This window comes from Passer domesticus, chromosome 1 (assembly GCF_036417665.1).
Source record: "Passer domesticus isolate bPasDom1 chromosome 1, bPasDom1.hap1, whole genome shotgun sequence".
In the NCBI taxonomy this organism is placed as follows: Eukaryota; Metazoa; Chordata; class Aves; order Passeriformes; family Passeridae; genus Passer; species Passer domesticus.
Genome location: NC_087474.1, coordinates 82,363,137 through 82,382,429, shown reverse-complemented (window position 1 = coordinate 82,382,429; position 19,293 = coordinate 82,363,137). Strand labels below are relative to the sequence as shown.

The 19,293-nt window shown below is 33.6% G+C and overlaps 1 protein-coding gene across 2 annotated transcripts in view; it reads right to left on the bottom strand.

Annotated features, from left to right (window-relative positions):
* CDH9 (cadherin 9) overlaps positions 1-19,293 on the bottom strand; it is a 97,857-nt gene that overhangs the window by 41,482 nt on the left and 37,082 nt on the right. For both annotated transcript variants that reach the window (XM_064427559.1, XM_064427551.1), the window contains exon 3: positions 5,203-5,497. In XM_064427559.1, the coding sequence (XP_064283629.1) occupies positions 5,203-5,497 (295 nt within the window). The remainder of the gene's footprint in view (positions 1-5,202; positions 5,498-19,293) is intronic.

The following is a 19,293-nucleotide window of genomic DNA, read 5'->3' as shown; positions in this document are numbered from 1 at the left end:
AAGATTAAAAATTTCTTGTGAAATACTCATCAGCTGCATGCTAAAGAAGCTTAATGAGATAAAACTGGTAAACCTTACTTATTAAAATTAGCAAAGCAGGTACAGAGGGATGGAATTGACCTGGGTGCCAAAAAGGATTAAATACCTAGGACATCTCATTGCTAACTTCCCTTTTCAAAACGTTCCTAATAAATTTACTTATAGCCTGAAAAAGTGGTTTACTCACTGAGGTGTGATGTTTGATTGGATTTTTTTAGGGTTTTTTAGTTATGTTTCACGTGGCAAAATATTTGGACTGATCTTATACTCATGTAATCCTTGAAGATGAAATGAGTAGATTTTAAGTGTGATTAAGGCAGTATTTTTCATTCTACATGAAGAAAATTTTTAAAAAATCATGATGCATAATATATATTTAACTTCTCAGAAGTTTTTGGGGATTTGGATAGGTAGTTCAGACTAGGTCATGCTTGAAATACAGCAATTCTTCATTGAGACCAAGACTATACTTTAGAACTTTGACATTCCATCAGTTTAAAATGTTGAAACTCTTTTTAAAATTTGCTTCTTTTATTATGTTTTGATTAACTTTTGTGGGTCTTCCTAGCCTCTTTTTCTCAGTTTTTGAAATTATATTTTATTTAATCAATTTACTAAATCTAACATGATTGACAGGATTCTTCCAGTCCACTCTAGTATTGTTCAAAAATATAGCTACAGCAGTTATATTTTGGAACTTCCATACAGCAGATGATTTTAATGAGAAAATCAATGTTATTGAGTTTTAGAATGTTTTAAACTAACTTTCTCATTCAACTTTTGAAGTCAATATCAGTTTAACATGATCATTTCCATAAAATTTATCTGAAATAACTCTGCAGTCAGCTCACTTCAGTGGTTTTGGTTACTCCCAGTACTAACTTTGCTACACAGCATTTTAGGTCTACCCATAACACTGTTGGATTGGATCCTATTTAGGCATAGCAGAGCTAATTTATATATAACTTGATGGCTGCACAAACAAGTGTACAAATAAGCATTCACATTTCCCCAGGGCTTGAATAGGTTGTGCTGAAAAATCCACATTATGCTTTCACTCTTCTTACTATCAAACTAGTTAAACATGACGGCAGTTTGCTTATTGGTACTGAAAATCACACATTCTGTCAGAGGTGTTGACTTACCATTTTCCCTTGTGTGCTCTAGACAGTTATTCCATGAAAGAGTCAGTAACACACTGAGAAGTACATACTATGATTGTAATTTGAATAACAGATAGACACACAGCTGGAAACATTGTTAGTGATGATCCCTCTTCAATTTCTTAATCTTAGTGATATTTTCCTGGGCTTTCATAAATATCTGCTGTCATATTTGTTGCACTTGGCAAACATAATAAATATAATAATTAATAGAAAAAAAACAAGTGGTTTGAGACACAATAGAGAAAATTGGAAAGAGATGAAAAATTGAAAGAAACTGGGAATTTCCTGTAGATTTTTGACCTGCTTTTCATGAGTGTATCTATTTTTTATAGTGTGTATAGTGTAACCAAATAGTGATTTCCAGTCAGAAAGCTTCACTGATTAGGTATGGAAGAATCTCTATATACAGTCAAAAATATCCCTCATAAACTCAACTGTTTATGTAGGTAGTACAGGAATACTTTAACTTTTTTATTTTAGTAGTCTTAATAAAATTGATTGCTCTCTTCCGCTTCCCTCTTTACTCTCTTCTTGATTTTATTATATTACTCTTATTTCCATCCAAGTGTTTTAGAGGAAAATATACAATTAAAAGGCACTTAATTTTTTATTCTGGAATCTGCTGGTTTTTTGAAATGCTATTTTGTGATTTCTTTCTTTCTTTCTTTCTTTCTTTCTTTCTTTCTTTCTTTCTTTCTTTCTTTCTTTCTTTCTTTCTTTCTTTCTTTCTTTCTTTCTTTCTTTCTTTCTTTCTTCATATTCACATTATTTGTTCTCACATTTTTTGAGATGTATTACTTTCACAGCAGCAATAGCCCTAATATGTATTTCTCAAACAATATTTTTTTGTTTTTGTTCTTATTTCATGACACGGCAGCCAGAAGAGCCAACCATGTTGGGGTGGGTGGTGCATGAGGCACAGCATCACGAGCTGGGAAGGGAAGGGAAGGGAAGGGAAGGGAAGGGAAGGGAAGGGAAGGGAAGGGAAGGGAAGGGAAGGGAAGGGAAGGGAAGGGAAGGGAAGGGAAGGGAAGAAAGAAAGAAAGAAAGAAAGAAAGAAAGAAAGAAAGAAAGAAAGAAAGAAAGAAAGAAAGAAAGAAAGAAAGAAAGAAAGAAAGAAAGAAAGAAAGAAAGAAAGAAAGAAAGAAAGAAAGAAAGAAAGAAAGAAAGAAAGAAAGAAAGAAAGAAAGAAAGAAAGAAGAAAGAAAGAAAGAGAGAAGAAAGAAAGAAAGAAAGAAAGAAAGAAAGAAAGAAAGAAAGAAAGAAAGAAAGAAAGAAAGAAAGAAAGAAAGAAAGAGAAAGAAAGAAAGAAAGAAAGAAAGAAAGAAAGAAAGAAAGAAAGAAAGGAAAGAAAGAAAGAAAGAAAGAAAGAAAGAAAGAAAGAAAGAAAGAAAGAAAGAAAGAAAGAAAGAGAAAGAAAGAAAGAAATTGGTTTCTGTTAGAGAGCATCAAATTGAGGGCAAAAAAAGATGGAGAAAGGCCTTGAGGGAAAGCTGAATGAGGAATGGCTGAACCCCCTTGTTCTGCTCAGCCTGGACAAGAGGAGACTGAGGGAAGAACTCATTGCTGTTACAACTTCCTTGTGAGAGGAAAAGGAGGGGCAGACACTGATCTCTTCTCTGTAGTTACCAGGGACAGGACCTGAGGCTATGGCCTGAAGTTGTGTCAGGGGAGGTTTTGGTTTGATATTAGAAAAAGGTTCTTCACCTAGAGGGTGGCTGGGCACTGGAACAGGCTCCCCAAGGAAGTGGCCACAGCACCAGGTTCACAGAGTTCAAGAAGCATTTGGACAATGCTTTTCGGCACAAGGTGTTCTTGGGGTGTCCTGCCCAGGGCCAGGAGTTGGACTTCAATGATGCTTGAGATTCTCTCCCAGTTCAGGACAGTCTATGATACTGTGGTTCTGTGACTTGTTTTACACAATACTCCAACCACAAATTGCATTTTAAATTTTATAGGAGAGAAGCAGTTAAAATGTTTGGGCTTACTGCTTTAACAGCTTCAACTTTTGGGCTTCTATTTAAGTTGGTTTTTTTAACAAAAAAATTGTACAAAACGGACTCCAAGTAGAAATATATATATGTACATAATCTTATTTATATCTGTCTATATATCCTCACTCTTAAATTAGCATTATTATGACTGAAATTCAGAAATATAGGATATCTGTTTCTAGAATAGACTGGTCTGGATTTGGCTTCTTGTTCTATTTCATTTTAAAAAAAAGGAAAATACTACTTTTATTCATTCAAATTCAAATGCTAAAAATTCCCATTCCAGTGGTTTTTTTTTAGTTTTTTATATTCCTAAATGCCAATTAAATGTCAACTAAACAGGGGAAAGACTAACTCAGATCCTTACTTTTGTCTTCATATTAGAAGCCAAAGGACATTTTTTTTCTGGTTATACCCTTTTTCTTAAGGAAAAATACACAAACTCTTCTTCAAAGTAAAACTCACCTTTTTTGTGTCTTTTATGGACACTCCCCCAGCTTAAAGTACATTATGGTACTTATGCTGTTATCCTCCTCATCAAATATAAACATTTCATAGATTTAGTATTTCTCAGGCAGTGCCAAAGCACTGGTTCATATTCACTTCTCTTTTATTCATGCCTCCCCATTGACTCTAATAAAGTTGGACTAAGTGATAATGTTAAACACGAACATCTTTTTTTTCCTATCTATTCCCATAGAGTTCCTTCCTTACTAATATATTTCAAATTGAATGTGACAGGTGATCTGCCAACACTTTTCTTTCAGTGATTATCAGCAAAGCAAATTTTCAATGAAAAGGATTACCTTATTTTCCATATATCTTTAAAAGAAGCATGCTTGGGCTACTCACATTACACATGGTAGTGTATTTGTTCCTTTCTCACGCTTACAAAATATTATTTTATCATTATAAAATATCTTATTTTATAAATTAAGTAAAAATAGTATTTATACTCTCATGTTTTTAAAATAAATTCTAATTCTGTTATACTTTTCCTTCTCTTAGAGATATTAGCTTCTGGAAATTATTTTGTGAAGATGCATATTAATCACAAGATTATTTTATGTGTATTTTATTGTATCTCTTAACCATGTCATCATCCATGGCTGATTTTGCAAACTATTACAGTAAGTCATGAAAAGTAAATAACTCTTGAGGGTTTTTCTGTTAGTTGTTTCCCACAGCCTAGGGATTTTATGTTTACTTATCTTATGAGAGAAACTGTCTCTGCTGTAAAAAAAGTGGAGCACTTGGATAATCATGATAACTTCTGATGAATGTGTGCTGGTGAATATTATATATCACTTTATATATTTGAACAAAACTCAGAGAATTATTTTCCTGTTGTGCTGTATTTGTCACATCTACTGTAACTCCATATTTTTACTTTTCATTTCAGCAGTTATAAATAGGTATAAGTTTTTACCCATAAAGGCAAATATAACATTCTAAATATATTACAATATATACCATAAAAATCCCATATTAGATCAAACAAGCAAACAAACAAACAAAGAGCCTGCCAACAAGAACTATCAATACTGATAACAAAAAGAAGAAAAAACCCATTTTTTCATCATTTTGATGTATTAAATGATTTATATACTTACACATTTAAAGCTGTTTCTGTCTAAAGGTACAAAAAGTTTTAGTAAATTAGACCGTAAAATACAAAGATGATACTCTTTGTGCAAGTGATAATGTAATCTGTGACAAAACTATGTAGTAGCTGATGAGACAGCCATCCATTTCTTGATGGTTCTGGTGGGCTTGAAAGACTAAAGAGTAGTTTATAGCATGGAAAAAGGATTAAAAAGTGGATAAAGATGAAACAAATGAATAAAAGCAGAAACCAATTATTTATGGTACATTGCTGGCAACAGAAATTGTTCCATGAATATTCAGAGCAGCTAGTGGCAAGTGCCTCAAATAATAAATTACTTATGAGTTCCCAATCGGCTCAAATCTTTTTGTATTTTACATAAGAAGTTTTTACCTACCAACTCCAGACATCTCCGGAATACTGGCGGTGTACATGTCCTTGGTGAATTTTGGTTCATTGTCATTGATATCATGGATTTTAATGATAAATTCAGACTCTGGCTCCACTTGTCTTCCAGTTTTTCTGTCTATAGCCTTGGCACGTAGCACGTACAGGGACTTTTCTTCTCTGTCCAATTTCTTTGCAGCATGAATATCTCCTGTATTTTCATCTATAATGAACAGACTGCCAGCCCCATCTCCCGTTAATATGTATTTTAAATTTCCATCTCCTTTATCTTGGTCAGTGTGTAGCTTCAGAGAAGTAGAAAAGAAGAATTTTATAAATATATGTATTGTTATTACAGATCAAATAATTCAGCATATATGAATAAGTCTGTACAATCTTTACTATAATTGGGGTCAGTAGTGGTTATCTTCTGTCAGTCTGTTGGAAAAATTGAAAATTTTAGTCTCAGTCATACACAAAAAATAGCTTTAAACAAACCCATAAGGACAGAGGATGATGTAGAGGATGTTGAAATACTATTTAAAATAACAAATTTATAACAAAAAATTCTATTTCTTTGGACAATATGACCAGAAACTACCAGAATTCTCCTTTTAGAAAATGACATGGACTGTAAAACTCCCAAATTTCTATTTGTAAAATAACTCTTGCCTTGTATTTTCTGGTTGCTGATAAGGCAATAGGATACCTTGAAACAAAACAGAAGAAATTAGTTTTCAGTATTAGAGTTTCTGAACTTCCCCAAATCACCTATAAATGTTCTGATTTAAGTAACTTTTGTTTCTAGTTGTATTGTTTTTCTTATTTTATTTTTCTAAGGAACATCTTACCTCTGTTGATTGCTTCCTTCTTTCTAGTCCTCTCCACAGAGAAGAAATAATTTTCAAGAACATTAGGAGGAAAATGTTCAAAGCATAGAGAGGGCTTTAACAATCCTTTTCCTACTCAACCTCTTTGTAAGAGTCCAAAACTCTCTCCCTGTGAACTTACAAGCACTGGTTAATTTGCCATACAGCACTATTATGGAAAAGTATGTAAAACCAAAATCAAAAAAAGACATTGAAGCTGACCCATGCACTAGAAATTCTCATGTAATGCACTTCTTCAGGAGTACATTCCTCTTATTTCATTTACATGGCCCTGTAGTTCATTTTTATGAGCTTCTGCAGTAAATTTTCCCTATAAAAATCCCTACAGTCACATCTGGCCCCAGGTTGGTGACTTGAGTGCTTTTCAAGCATGGACATGTTTTCTACTTGGCATGTTTTCTACTTCTCTGAATACAAAAGTATAGTATATCAACAACCTGAGAAAATCTTGCTCAGTATCAATAATGGTATTACTCTAGAGAGTCACTAGAACAATATGTTTATTTTTGCTACATCTTGCCTTGTTTCTGTATTCCTGTCAGTGTTTACCTCCATGTTTCATAGCTGAACCATTGAACATTTTTTTTATTCTACCTGTATAAAGAATGATTGCAATAGATTTTTTCCAAATTATTCACTTTAATTTTTCCTCTCTTTTAACACTGTATTATAACGCTAGTCACCAAATACTATCTGATTACTGTTTTGGTCTTCAAGACATAAGACTGGATGTGACAACCATCCAAGGTAGGTCATCTCATAGTAAGTTTTAGTGCCTACTGTGTTCAGTGTCTATCTGTAATAAATACCTGTGAAAATTATTAAGTATTGTGTCTGCTAAAAAGAGGTTCTATACACTAAAAGGTGCAGTTGAACAGCAGGCTGTAAATATAAATATTATGAGTTTGCTGATCTCCTTTTGACTGCTCGTATGAGCAATTCTGCTGGTCATCAACCAGGGTCTACAACCTTCTGAAAGGGACAACAATAAGCAAGTAGTGGGAGCAGTGATCTTTTATATGCTAACAAGTGGTTCTGACAAAAAATCATATCTGTCCATTACCACTCCTTTACCCATCTTTCTAACAATATACACAGCCTCCAGAGATTAGGCTTGTTTATTTTATCTGTCTGTTCAAACTATCTACAAAAATGTCAGGTAACTCAAACTTTGATAGGTATTTTAAGCTTACTACTTATCTTAAGTTTCTACCAAGTTTTTTGTCTCAAATTTCTACCAAAAACTGTGACTAGAATGTGACTTCCTAGCAATGAAGAGTTCTACCACCTATTGACAATTTACTATTAGGAAGTACTAAAAGTATGTGTGCAAGCTATCGCTTATCCTAAATGTGACAATTTCTAATTCCTATGTATGTTTTGTTTTGCTCCTCACATTACAGGAATCTCCATTTATCTGTGAAGCAATTTTGCAAGTTCATAGCTTGTGGAAAAGAGACCATTTTCATATATAAGAATAAATAAAGTAAAATATTGTCTGGCATCCTATAAAAATAAAATACTACTTGTGTAAAACAGAGCAATCAACCCATCTTCTTACTGTTTAGAATTATATAAATACAAAATATGCTTTCAGCTTCTGAGACAGAGTAACTTCAAATGATATTGTGAAGATTTATGCAAAATTAGTATACTGAGATATATATTTGTAAAGAGACATTGCAATGTAATTTTGACTAATCTATACTGTTTCTTGATGAATGGTAATCTTCTATGAACCATTTAAATATTTTGAATTTCTAATATAAAATACAATTCCAGCTTTTCAAATGTTAATTTCTCTACGTAAAGTCTACAGAAAATTGCCTGCAGTAAATCACATGCAAAAATGTGATGCGTTATAATAATGATTTTATTGACTTTTTATTGACTAAAGCCAAGAAAAAAGAACCAAAAAATTTTATAATTCCTGTTTCCAATTACAGTAAATAAATTCACATAGAAAATAGTTTGTGGAATTTTTTTCATTAATAAACTGTTTAGGTGTGTGAAAGAGACTCAGATGTTCAAGCTGGAAAAATAATATTAATACATATGATCAATATATTAATATATATTAATACATAAATTAATGTGTATTAATTCATTAAAATATTAATACATGTGATCTGAAGTAATCCTTGACTGCTGTCATTTCCCTCTACCTTTTACAGACTCAGCAGGTCTGGGAATGCCTACCATTCACAGAAAGCAAAGCATCATTCCTGTTATTTATTCTACATGACCTTTCACTAATTGGATTTGGGTAGGTTAGAAAGCAAAAACTTCACATGGGTGGCACACAAACTTTTCAAACATTTCCTTTCTCATATCACAAATCAATCATCTTGCCAGTCAGAAACATGAAACACTTTGATAAATGGAAAAACCCCATGCCCAACACCCCCCCACCAAATCAAACCTACAAAGAAAAATCCAAACAAACCCCCCTCAAACATCCTAAACAAAAACAGATAATCCATCAGATCCTTAATATGTATGTATATTACATATTGACTGCTGATAACAAATGCCATCCCCATTAATTAATTTGAAACATGTTGGAATGAAGATATAACCCAGATACAGTGCTGAGAATCTGTATTTTTTAATATTCCTTTACACACATTTCTCTCTCTCTAGTCTTCTCTGTGACCGGCTAAAAAATTCTCAACGCAAATTGTCCTGTGGGTCATCAGACACAAAGATATTAGTGATAATTAGGGGAATGACAACCACTTATTTTTTTAACCATGTATGTCTTATAAATATGGGTATACTTATAAATAGTCTCACAATCTTTTTTTTTTCTTTCTTTTTTTTTTTTACCTAGATAAAATGTGCTTCTCAAATTAGCTTGTCTATCCAGTTTTATGAACTGTATTTTTACGTGATGTGATAATTGAAATCTTGGTATTCTCAAAATTTTGACATAATTTTATGTGGATCACTGTTACTCTATTTTTCAATTAAAAAATGAGTAAGCAATCAGAGATTATCTCAGAGTTCTGTAGCATAATTCTATTTTCCTTAAATCAAGTACCTTGCTCCACTAGTTTACACTTCATCCCTATTTAGTACTCAATATTTATCAAAAAGGTGTTTATGGCACATAACTTCTTGGTTTTAGGCAGTATTTTATTTGACTAGGTATTCTTAGTATGTCTGAGGCTAATTCATTACTTCTCTCAAAAGTGCTGTTACACACAGTAGACGATATCAGTATTCTTTGAGATGAAAATGTATCTCAAATTGTTAAGTTCAGGAATTGGGTATAAACTGTCAAACAAAATATAGAGTAAAAAAAAAGAATATTACTTTAGAAAAGAGTTCCTTAAAGGTCCATGTTTCTTATTAATTCAGTTTTCATTTGCTAAATTTCCTGTAAACTGCAGCCAATCTCATTCTTAACTGTTTGTAATAGACAATAACTCTTTTCAAGTTAGGCAGACATATAATCAATGAAGAGGAGAGAATCAATGGACACAGTTAACAAATTATATAGTGATATGAATGCATTTACTGCATTGAGAAGCAAGAAATTGCCAGACTTCATTTAGATTTCATTTTATTTGCAGTTTACTTCTATACAGCTATTGTTGCAGAAGAAAAGGAGAAAAAAAAAGCAGTAAGAGCTACTTATTACTAGTTATGAATGGTTATGAATAAATACAGTGAAAACACTTATTTGGTAGCCTAAATTCAGAAAATAAGTATAATCTCCTTTGTGGAGAGGGGAGAGGGGAAATTAAAGACAAAGACAAATTTGGAGAGGGCAAACCCATGTTTATGTTGTGATAGGCACTCTGCTAATGCTTACAAATTAGAAGGTTTACAGTGTGCCTCTGTACCTTGGTTAAGAAAAAGGTCTATTACTACAGATTTCTTACCTCCACTGTCTCCACCCACACAGTTGTCTCCTGCAGAAGAATCCTGATGTCCTGTTTGCCTGAAAATACTTTCTAGTAGGAGTGAACAATTTTCTTTCCTTACCTTTAAAGTGAAGAAAATACATTGGGGGGTTGTTGTGGGCAAACAAACTCTTTGCTGGCATTAAATTTATATATCTGCGTATTTTAGGGAGATGAAGACCAAGCTGGTGAAACTACTACCAGAACACAAGTGAACACCCTCTTAAAGGGTATGTTGATGAATCAGGATTGCATGGCACAGCTAAGTTAGAATACAGATGCATATGGGTGGGTGAACAGGTGCAGAGTTTTAAAGTCAGAAATATTGTAATGGGGTGAGGAAGTGTTCAGATGTTTCATAAACTTGAAGCATTATATCAATAGCTCTATAGCTAGAAAGTGTTGGGGTTTGGTTGTAATGCAGCCACACATCCTGGCTCTGCGAAATGTGTAGAGAAAGAATAATAGACTGTCATGGCATGAACTACCAACCTGAAAAATGTAATTAACTGCCATATTTAGTATGAGTCTTTGAAATATCCTTATACCTGTTTAAATTTTAAAACACTGAGTATTATAGCAGGCAATGGGAAGGGACATGGAAGCATAAGCTATTCAGGTGTGTCCAAAGTGACCCTTTTAAAACTAGAGAAAAATAAAGAATTTTTCTCTATTTGTAGGATTCTTCAAACATCTTTTAATCACAGTTTTTAGCTAAAGCTCCTGGCCTGAGGGAAGAAACATATTAAGTAAAGGAAAATGTGTGTATGTTTCTTCTACAAAGCCATGTGTCTATTTACATCAATTTCTATTCATATATGGTGATTATACGATGCTATTTATTCTGAAACTGTGAAACAGAAAGAAATTGAGTTTTCCAAGTTATACCAGTATATATTAAAACACAAATTGATTTGAGCCTGAAAATTTGACTGTAATTATTGTTCTTAGCTTGTTCCAATTAAAGAAGGTTGTGTATACAGAAGTGTGAAAGAAGATAGTATTTGTGAAAGAGGATAATTATTACCTGAAAAAAAATAATTAATTCTAATAAAAAAAATGAAAGTGGTGTGCTTGAAATAAGAGCTGGTATCATCTCAGTCAAACCTAAAATCTTACACACAATGTATTGAGTGCTAGTGACAGGCAGGATACTAAGTAGTGCCCCTACTGTATAATTTCAGACCTGTGTGAGATCCACAGCAGTTAGGATACAGCATCAACAGCAGCTCAGCCAATATTCTCTTTCATTAGCATTTTAAGTAATTAAAAACTCTAAAGACATCTTAATAGCTGCAGTAGTTGTTCAGTGTGGATTGAAGTAGCATTACATGCATTGCTTTAATTTCCTATTTATGTGTGTTTAATCAAAAGTTTTATGTATGTGCTAAATGGCAATGTATATACCTGACTTGAATTTGTGACATCAGCACAAACTTCTTAATTAAACAACCAGACTCTGTGTGTGATGGTAACCTGAGTGACTGTATATTAAACAAGGCAAATGACATTTACTTTCCTTATCTTCTGCTTTCCAGCATCTGGTTCTTGTGTTCAGCTGTCAATTGTTAGCAATTCTCTAGAGAATGATATTGCAAAAAACACCACTGACATCAGCTGCAGGTTCTGATTTTTACTAAATACTTAACAGTAAATCTTGTTTCCATTCGGTAAGAGTTCAGCAGAATTCTTAGTAGTCTTTTGGTTTGAATTATAAAAATACAACATGGGGAAATTTCATATATATATTCTGCATACGTAGGAAGGAGTCCTGGAAACCAGAGCGGTATCCTTATGCACCTCCTTACCTTTCTAACCTTCTCTTCTCCTGTGCCCTTTATGATAAATTATAGTCAAACATGCAACAGTGGTTGCATCCTTACTTCTGCACAAAGAACTGGATTTCAGAGCACTTAAATTTTTTTCTCTCTAATCTCCAAATCAACAACTGAGTAATAGGTTTTCAGCCTGATGAAAAGAGCCAACTTTTTTTTGCTATTATTTATGGTTTGCCATACACATTTGTCTGCTCCATAATATAAGATACAGATTTACGGGAAGTGACTCCAGTCATCAATTGTGTCTATAGGTCAGAAATTATGACATCGTAACACCAAACACTGTCACTTTAATCAATCCTTGGAAAAGGTGTTAAATCCATCACTATTTTCAATGCTTCACAATATCAGAGGATATCTTTCTCATGGAGTTTTCTTTCTCCAGAATCTCCTCAGTGAAATCTGTCTGTGTGCATGACTTTTGTTGCTGTTTTAGAGGCACTCAAAATGTCCTTTGGTTCCAAAAGATGCTCACAATGATGTGCACGAATAAAAGCTCTGGCCTAGAAGGAACATGAGTTTGTCATATGGATAGATTATCCCCTACCCTCTGCAGAAGTAATTGCTCTGAGCTCAGCTCTATACTAATAAGCTTATAAGAAATGCTGTAATAGGGGAGACCAGTGGTTTTTTAGCCAAGTACTTTATCTCAGAGGCAACAGGAGGTGCTGGTTTAGGAGAGCAGTCATTCTGACCAGTGTACTTTTTGATTATCTTAGTGTCCCCACCTCTCAGGCCCCAAAATTTAGAACTTTTAGATTATAATAGACCTGTATTTGGTTTTGTGATTTGTTCCATTCTATTTTCTTTTATGAATCTGATGTTCTTTAATCTGTATGGTTATCCATTCCCCTAACTTTGAACAATGACTGCATTGACTGAATATACTGAGTGTTTAAGTGTTTCCAGGAATGGGTCATCCATAACAACCTCAAGAATATATCAATAACTAGAATATTTGAGTATTTTGTCACTTCTGATCATAATGTCATGTGCATATATATAAATAGATAGATGATAGATAGATAGATAGATAGATAGATAGATAGATAGATAGATAGATAGATAGATATGTATACTTATTGACAGTTATGCACTGATCAAGACTCTGTGGGTTTTAGGAAGTCATACAGTATAATGGATATTGAGATGTAAGGATATGGAGACATAAGCCAATATGATCAGAGTCTTTTTTGGCCTTAAATATGTAAACAGACTTCCAGGATTTCAGCACCAGGCAAACAAAACCAGATGATAGACCTGCTGACTGAATTTTTTTTAAGCTGCTGGATATGTGGTTTCCAGCAATATTCGAATATATTATTTGCTCTCCTTAAAACCTACTTGTTTTTGCATTACTGCATTTCAAACCTGAGAAGCGATTATGCTGAGTTTCATGCTCGTTGATTCAGAATGACCTCTACCACATAGATTAATTCTAAAATGATCTATTTTTCTTAAGATCCTGCTTTGCAAACTGGTAAACAAAATGTTTCGTGGACACTGCACACACCTCACAAGAAGAAATTAATTCATTCCTCAATACTAATTTCAGAATTCCATTGTTATGTGGCGGCACATTAAATATCTTAAATGTTTATCTAAAACCAAATTTTCAAAGGAACAGTACTGGAAAAAAGGCAAGATCATTGTTGAAATTATCACTAAGGTCCTTTGTTACTGCTTATTTATTTACAATGTTGGCCAAAAAAAAAAAAAAAGAAAGAAAAATAAAAGCACAAAGTGAAATTAATATTAAGTATTATACTGTTTCTTTGTTATGCTGTGTTGAAAATGTAAATTGTCATACCAGCTCAATAGTAGTCAGTGAAAATATTCTGTAGAGTTATCCATGTCATACCTTCATCAGTGTGAGTACAATTCCCCCAACCCATGTCTGCTCCAAGACAGACATATGCCCAACCCCTGGAAAAATCTGGGAAGCAGATTCTCAAAGGTAGGTATATCAAAGAAAAAGGTTTTAATCAGGACAGGGCATAATAAGAACCAAGCCTTGAATCTGTGTTATGATAAAGTAGCTTCCTAGGGGAAGATATTTGTTCAAGAAGAGTGTTCTGAAAACCAGTAATTAGGAAAAAAAATGTTTAGTCTATTTTTTTCTTTTTCTTATTTGTCACCAATTTTGCATTTATTGAAATTTGCATTATTTACTATTGTATAGTAAGTACTATACTTTATATACTTTATACTTTACTATACTATACTTAACTAAAGTTAGTAAGTACTAACTTTTAAATCTTGTTTTAAAATTTCAGTCATAACTGTAATGAGGGCAAAGGCAAGGTAGTATCTGGAATAGTTATCAACACTCAATGACTTCCATGGCTCAACAGAAACTGGTGAGTGTAACTGCATTTGGAGGGTGCCTGAGATGGACTTCAGGTTCTGTGTAAAGCACAGGCTGATTGTACCTGTCTGATTAAACATGAAGCTTTTGGCTTAGAAGGGAGCCAGGACAAGGCTCCCTGGGGCTTCAGATGAAAACTCCATGAAAGAGAAGTAGTGCCTAGAGAAATCGAAGTGTAAGGCCCAAACCAAACATACAGCCCTGCACACCAACAGTGTTTCTTCATGTTTAATTTAATAGCTGAATCTGCAAACTGGTCAGATGAAGTGAGATTAAGAAGGAGAAATTAGACAGTGCAGGAATTATTTAGATGGGATTTTAAAAAAAAGGTTTTTAATACAAATATTACTTAAAAAAATAAGGGAATAGTTATATTATTTGTTCAACAACAAAAGTAGTCAAAGCATTTGCAGGTGGTTAAGGGAGATAAAATTCTGATTGCATTGATGTTAATTTCCTAATAACTTTATGAAAAAAAATGGAGGGGAGAGAACTGGAGAATTCAATGATGACTATCTCCATTCTTTTCTGAAATCCATTTTTGTCTAAGAAAATTCTCTGTGCTTTGGAGAAGGACACAGCACACACAGTAAAACTGGTTGTTTTGCTAATTATGCTACAACCTCAGCTGTATTCAGACGTTGACCATGATCTTGTTAAAAATTTGAAAATAGGTTTTAAGATAGAACTTGAGATTTTGTTATTATTAAAATAAGGGAACAGAAGTGGTTGTTTTTTTTTTCAAATTGTTTTCACTCCTATTGAGTGCTCTCCTTTCTGTCTCGGCTTCTCCAAATAATAAGCCTTGCCATTCTGTGAACTTGTCCCTATCTATTCTGTAGTAGGTATTCTGTTGTGCACCAAACAGTTGTCATTGACTTGTTCTGTCACCTGAAATCACTGTTTCAGCAACTTTGTTGAAATTTTCTCCTCAGAAGAGACGTTTTGTCAGTGCCTGTCTCACCATAGGTGATGCTCATTTAATGTAAAATACTTTGATAAATTTAATTGAATTATTCTTATGGATGTGGAAATTATAAATCCTAGACTCATGATTTTAACATTTGACTTATCCTTTTCTCTTTTATTCACATCAAAGCGATCAATGTAAAACCTTTCTTTATCCTGAAGATAATCCAGTGATTTACATGGATATACACACACACATATATATATATTTTCATAATTTTTAGGACAATAAAAGGACTTTAAATTATGGGGAGGAGGAGGCATGTTGCTTCTTTATCTTTTACACAATATGAAGTTAGACCAGATTTAGCCACCTGAAGTACAAAGAAAATTAATTGCACTATCTATAATAAGATGAAAACAGAATGGGTGATTCCTGTTTCCCTCCATATTTTTGAGGCACTAAAGAATTTCTTCTTCTACAGACTCATATTTTTCCCTTCACTTCATGGCTTTCTGTATGTGATTCTAAATTTTTCATATGGAGTTTGCAGTAATCAAACTGTGACCATTTCCGTTTCATAATTAGTAGCCTTTATGGAGATTAATGTTCTGGAAAATTTAAAGTTTAAAAAAAAAAATCAAAAAACCAACACACTTTAGTGGTTTATTTTGCTTTCTTGCAACAACCTTCCTTCCATTTGCTTCAGCAATGATGGATACAGAAATATTTGCTTCCATTCCAAATTTCTCTTTAAATTCTTTTTATTGTCCACACCAATTGTTTATATCTAATTAATATAAGTTTAAAATTAAAGGCAAATGTTTATTTCTTTTAGTCACTTGTTTTGCACAGAACATACAGTCTTTTTTCCCTCTTTTTTTTTTTAATTGTTTTACAGGGATTTTAATCTCACCCTTTTAAATACAAACAATGTAATGGTAGAGAGGGAAAGCAAATACTTTTAATATTTTGTTTTTCATTTCTTAATTTGTTCTTATCAGTCAGCTACCTGTTGTATATAAACATTTAATGCTCTGTTGCCTCCTGGTATTTGACAGGGTTCATTCATCAGAAATGCTTATTAAAAAGAAAAATATGTTTACTTCCACAATGCCTGTAAGACTGAACTATCAGAAGAACACCATTTCTAAAGGTTACATCAGTACTTGCAAAATTTTATTGGTGTGATATATTAGTGTATTATTCCACTTTGACTGCCTAGAAGTTGTAAACCAGTACTTTTTTATCAGAACCAAAATTATTCTCAATATTTGGAAATTTAGTTGAATTCAGCTCTTAATCAGAAATATGTAGTAGCAGCTAGAAGTTCAAAGGCCAAAAATGGCTACAGGTGGTGACAGATACAAATTTTAAGATAAATACAAATTTTAAGTTAGGTAGATAAATTTTATAAATGCTTGAGTAGAAGTATAACAATATCCCATTTAGTATCTGTCTTGGTCATTGTTATGCTTTAGGAAACTTTAAAGCAATAGATTATATCACAAATTCAAGCATTCAAACACTGTTCCCCAAGTAGGTAGATCATAAATATTGGGTTCTGTATCTTTCTCCTTTTCATAGTGTTCCCTGATATACCATTTAGCCCAATACTTCATGGCTATTGTCATTCTATTCCAGAGCTTTTTTTGTAATATTGTATGGGAACAACTCATACACAGACATGTTCTGAGGAAAAGCGTCATTAGAGAAATATTGGCAATAACAATTTACAGATGGAAAAAAATAAAGTAAAATTTATATAAAACAAAAATTAACCACATTTTATTAATAATTATTTCCAGCATTACCAATTATTTTTATGGCAGGATATGGGATAAAAATTCCTTCTTGTATCTGAATCAACCATTCTAAAGTCCTTTTTGAGATTCTGGCAAGAACTTTAGAACTAAAGTAAGGGAGAATTGGTGCCATTTCTCCTTAGGTTCCTCCTATGGAAATGGAGAATATATAACAAAACTTTCTTTTCAGTTAAATGATTCAATTAATATTATCACCCTGGTTGTTATTGCCTTGCTTTCAAAATTTGACAAAACTGCTATAGTGGCTTCGACCTGAAATGTGAAGGAAGACAGAGAGGACTTTGTGACTTCTCAAATGTTCATGGACATTGTAATGCTTTCTTATTAATTTTACAACATTATGTTGTGTAAAAACAGAAAAGAGGGATTTCAACAGTGTTTCTTGACCCTAGGTTGATGTAAGAGTGAGCAGAAGTTTTCCCAATGTGTTTGTGCTGCTGCAGCAATACATACAGCAATGATTGGACCATGGTTATGTATTTCCAAAACTGATAAGAGTACACAGGTCCCTCTTTTGATTGATATCCAGCACAGTGTTAAATTGGCCAATTACATGTACTAGAGTAACTTTTTTTTTTTTTTTTCAGTTTCCAGAAGACTGAAATGTGTGATGATTTCTGAAATACACAATATTTGATGTATCGGGCACATACAGGAAGAAAACACTTGCTGTTCTTGGCAGTTGCTTGTTGACAGCTTCACTATTTGTTGTCAAGATGACTATTCATAACCCTCTTCCTGACAGACAAGACATTGCACAATACCGTCCTTTGATACTGTGAAATTGACCTTTTTAGGTAGTCTCATACAGTTTTGCTCTGATGGCTTTTGCACTCTATCACTGGGCTGGCGGGCACCAGTAAACCATAATACAGTCAAAGCACTTTCCCTCTCCAGAGTCATTCCCATAATGTAATCAAGGGAATAAATAAGCAACCTAATGAAAAATATCTCACAAAACACATTTTACTCAGCCTCCTACCTTTTCATGCACAATAAATGATTGCCTGATAATAAATAATGATAGGTCTGCAGATTGCCACTGGTCTAATCTTCTTTTCCCAGGCTTAATGCTGCAAGGTTAAGAAATACTAGCCAAGGAAGTTTTAATAAGATAGAGCTATTCTACGAATAAAAATTACCTATTGTGCCAAGTTCCTGAGCCAGACAGATCTTCAAGCCAGATCTTCTTAGGCCTTTTCACATATGGAGCTTGACAAGAACAAGAGACTTTTAAGCTCAGAAGAAACATTTTTATTAAAATGAAAATTATGTTTTAACTGGCAGCTGGAAATCACCACTGCAGACAGAAGAGGACTCCATTCTCCATGCCCACCGCATCTTTAAAACAGGTGATTTTTACTTCAAGCCTTGTTTTCTTATTAGTTTGTCAACATGCTCAATTCCAGTGAACTCCTCAGGGGGAGCCTCCCCCATTCCTGTTGTCTGGTCCCACTCCCTTGGTGCTCTGAGCGCACTCAGGACATCTGCAGGGAAGGGTAGCTATGACTAAGCCAAGAGCAAGCATTGAGGTGGGCTATAAAGTAGACTCTACGCCATTGCTGCTAGGTTGGGTATTGGGTGAACATAATTCACCTATAATTCACATTGGGTGAATTTTTCCACACCTGAGAGAAGCATGGAGGGAGAGAGGGAAAAGGGAAAAGAATTGGAGAAATATTGCTGGTTTTGCCTGTGCTGAATTATCTTGAATTGACTTCAGCTTTAAAAGTAGCTCAGTAATTTTTTAGATGCCTGCATTTTTGCTATGGGTGAACTTTTCAGTTAGTGCTGCTAAATTTTCAAAAATTACATTGAAAACTCACCTTTTTCCATTAAGTATCTATAAAGGTACATATTTGTTAGCTTCCTGTTTTATTCTTTTTAAATTGAAAATCATTGTTGTCTGGATGGTCTGTCCCCAAAGAGGAGAAGGAAGAAGAGACAAGGAAATGGGAAAAAATAAGGGAAATGAGAAAGGGCAAATCTGCAAAGAAAGCTTTGAGGATTTCCTAATTTCTTATATTTCCTGGTTTGTTTTGGTTCAGGGTTTTTTTTGTTTGTTTTATTTAAATTTTTCCCCCCAAAGCAAGTTTGGCTGATTTAGCAGTTGAACTTGATAAACATACACAAAATTCTTGAGAACAGAACAGCCAGGGGCCTAAAGCAAAACACAGGCTTCAGCCTCTGGGTAGGATCATTGTCACCTTTCTGGCATGTGGTATCAATATAATCCTGTCTCTCTGAGACTTCTTTGCCTAGCACTTAACTGTATTGACTGTATTTACCATCAAAAACTTTTTCTTGATGATAACTGTAAATCAACTTTATGACAATATGAACCCAACTTCTCACCCT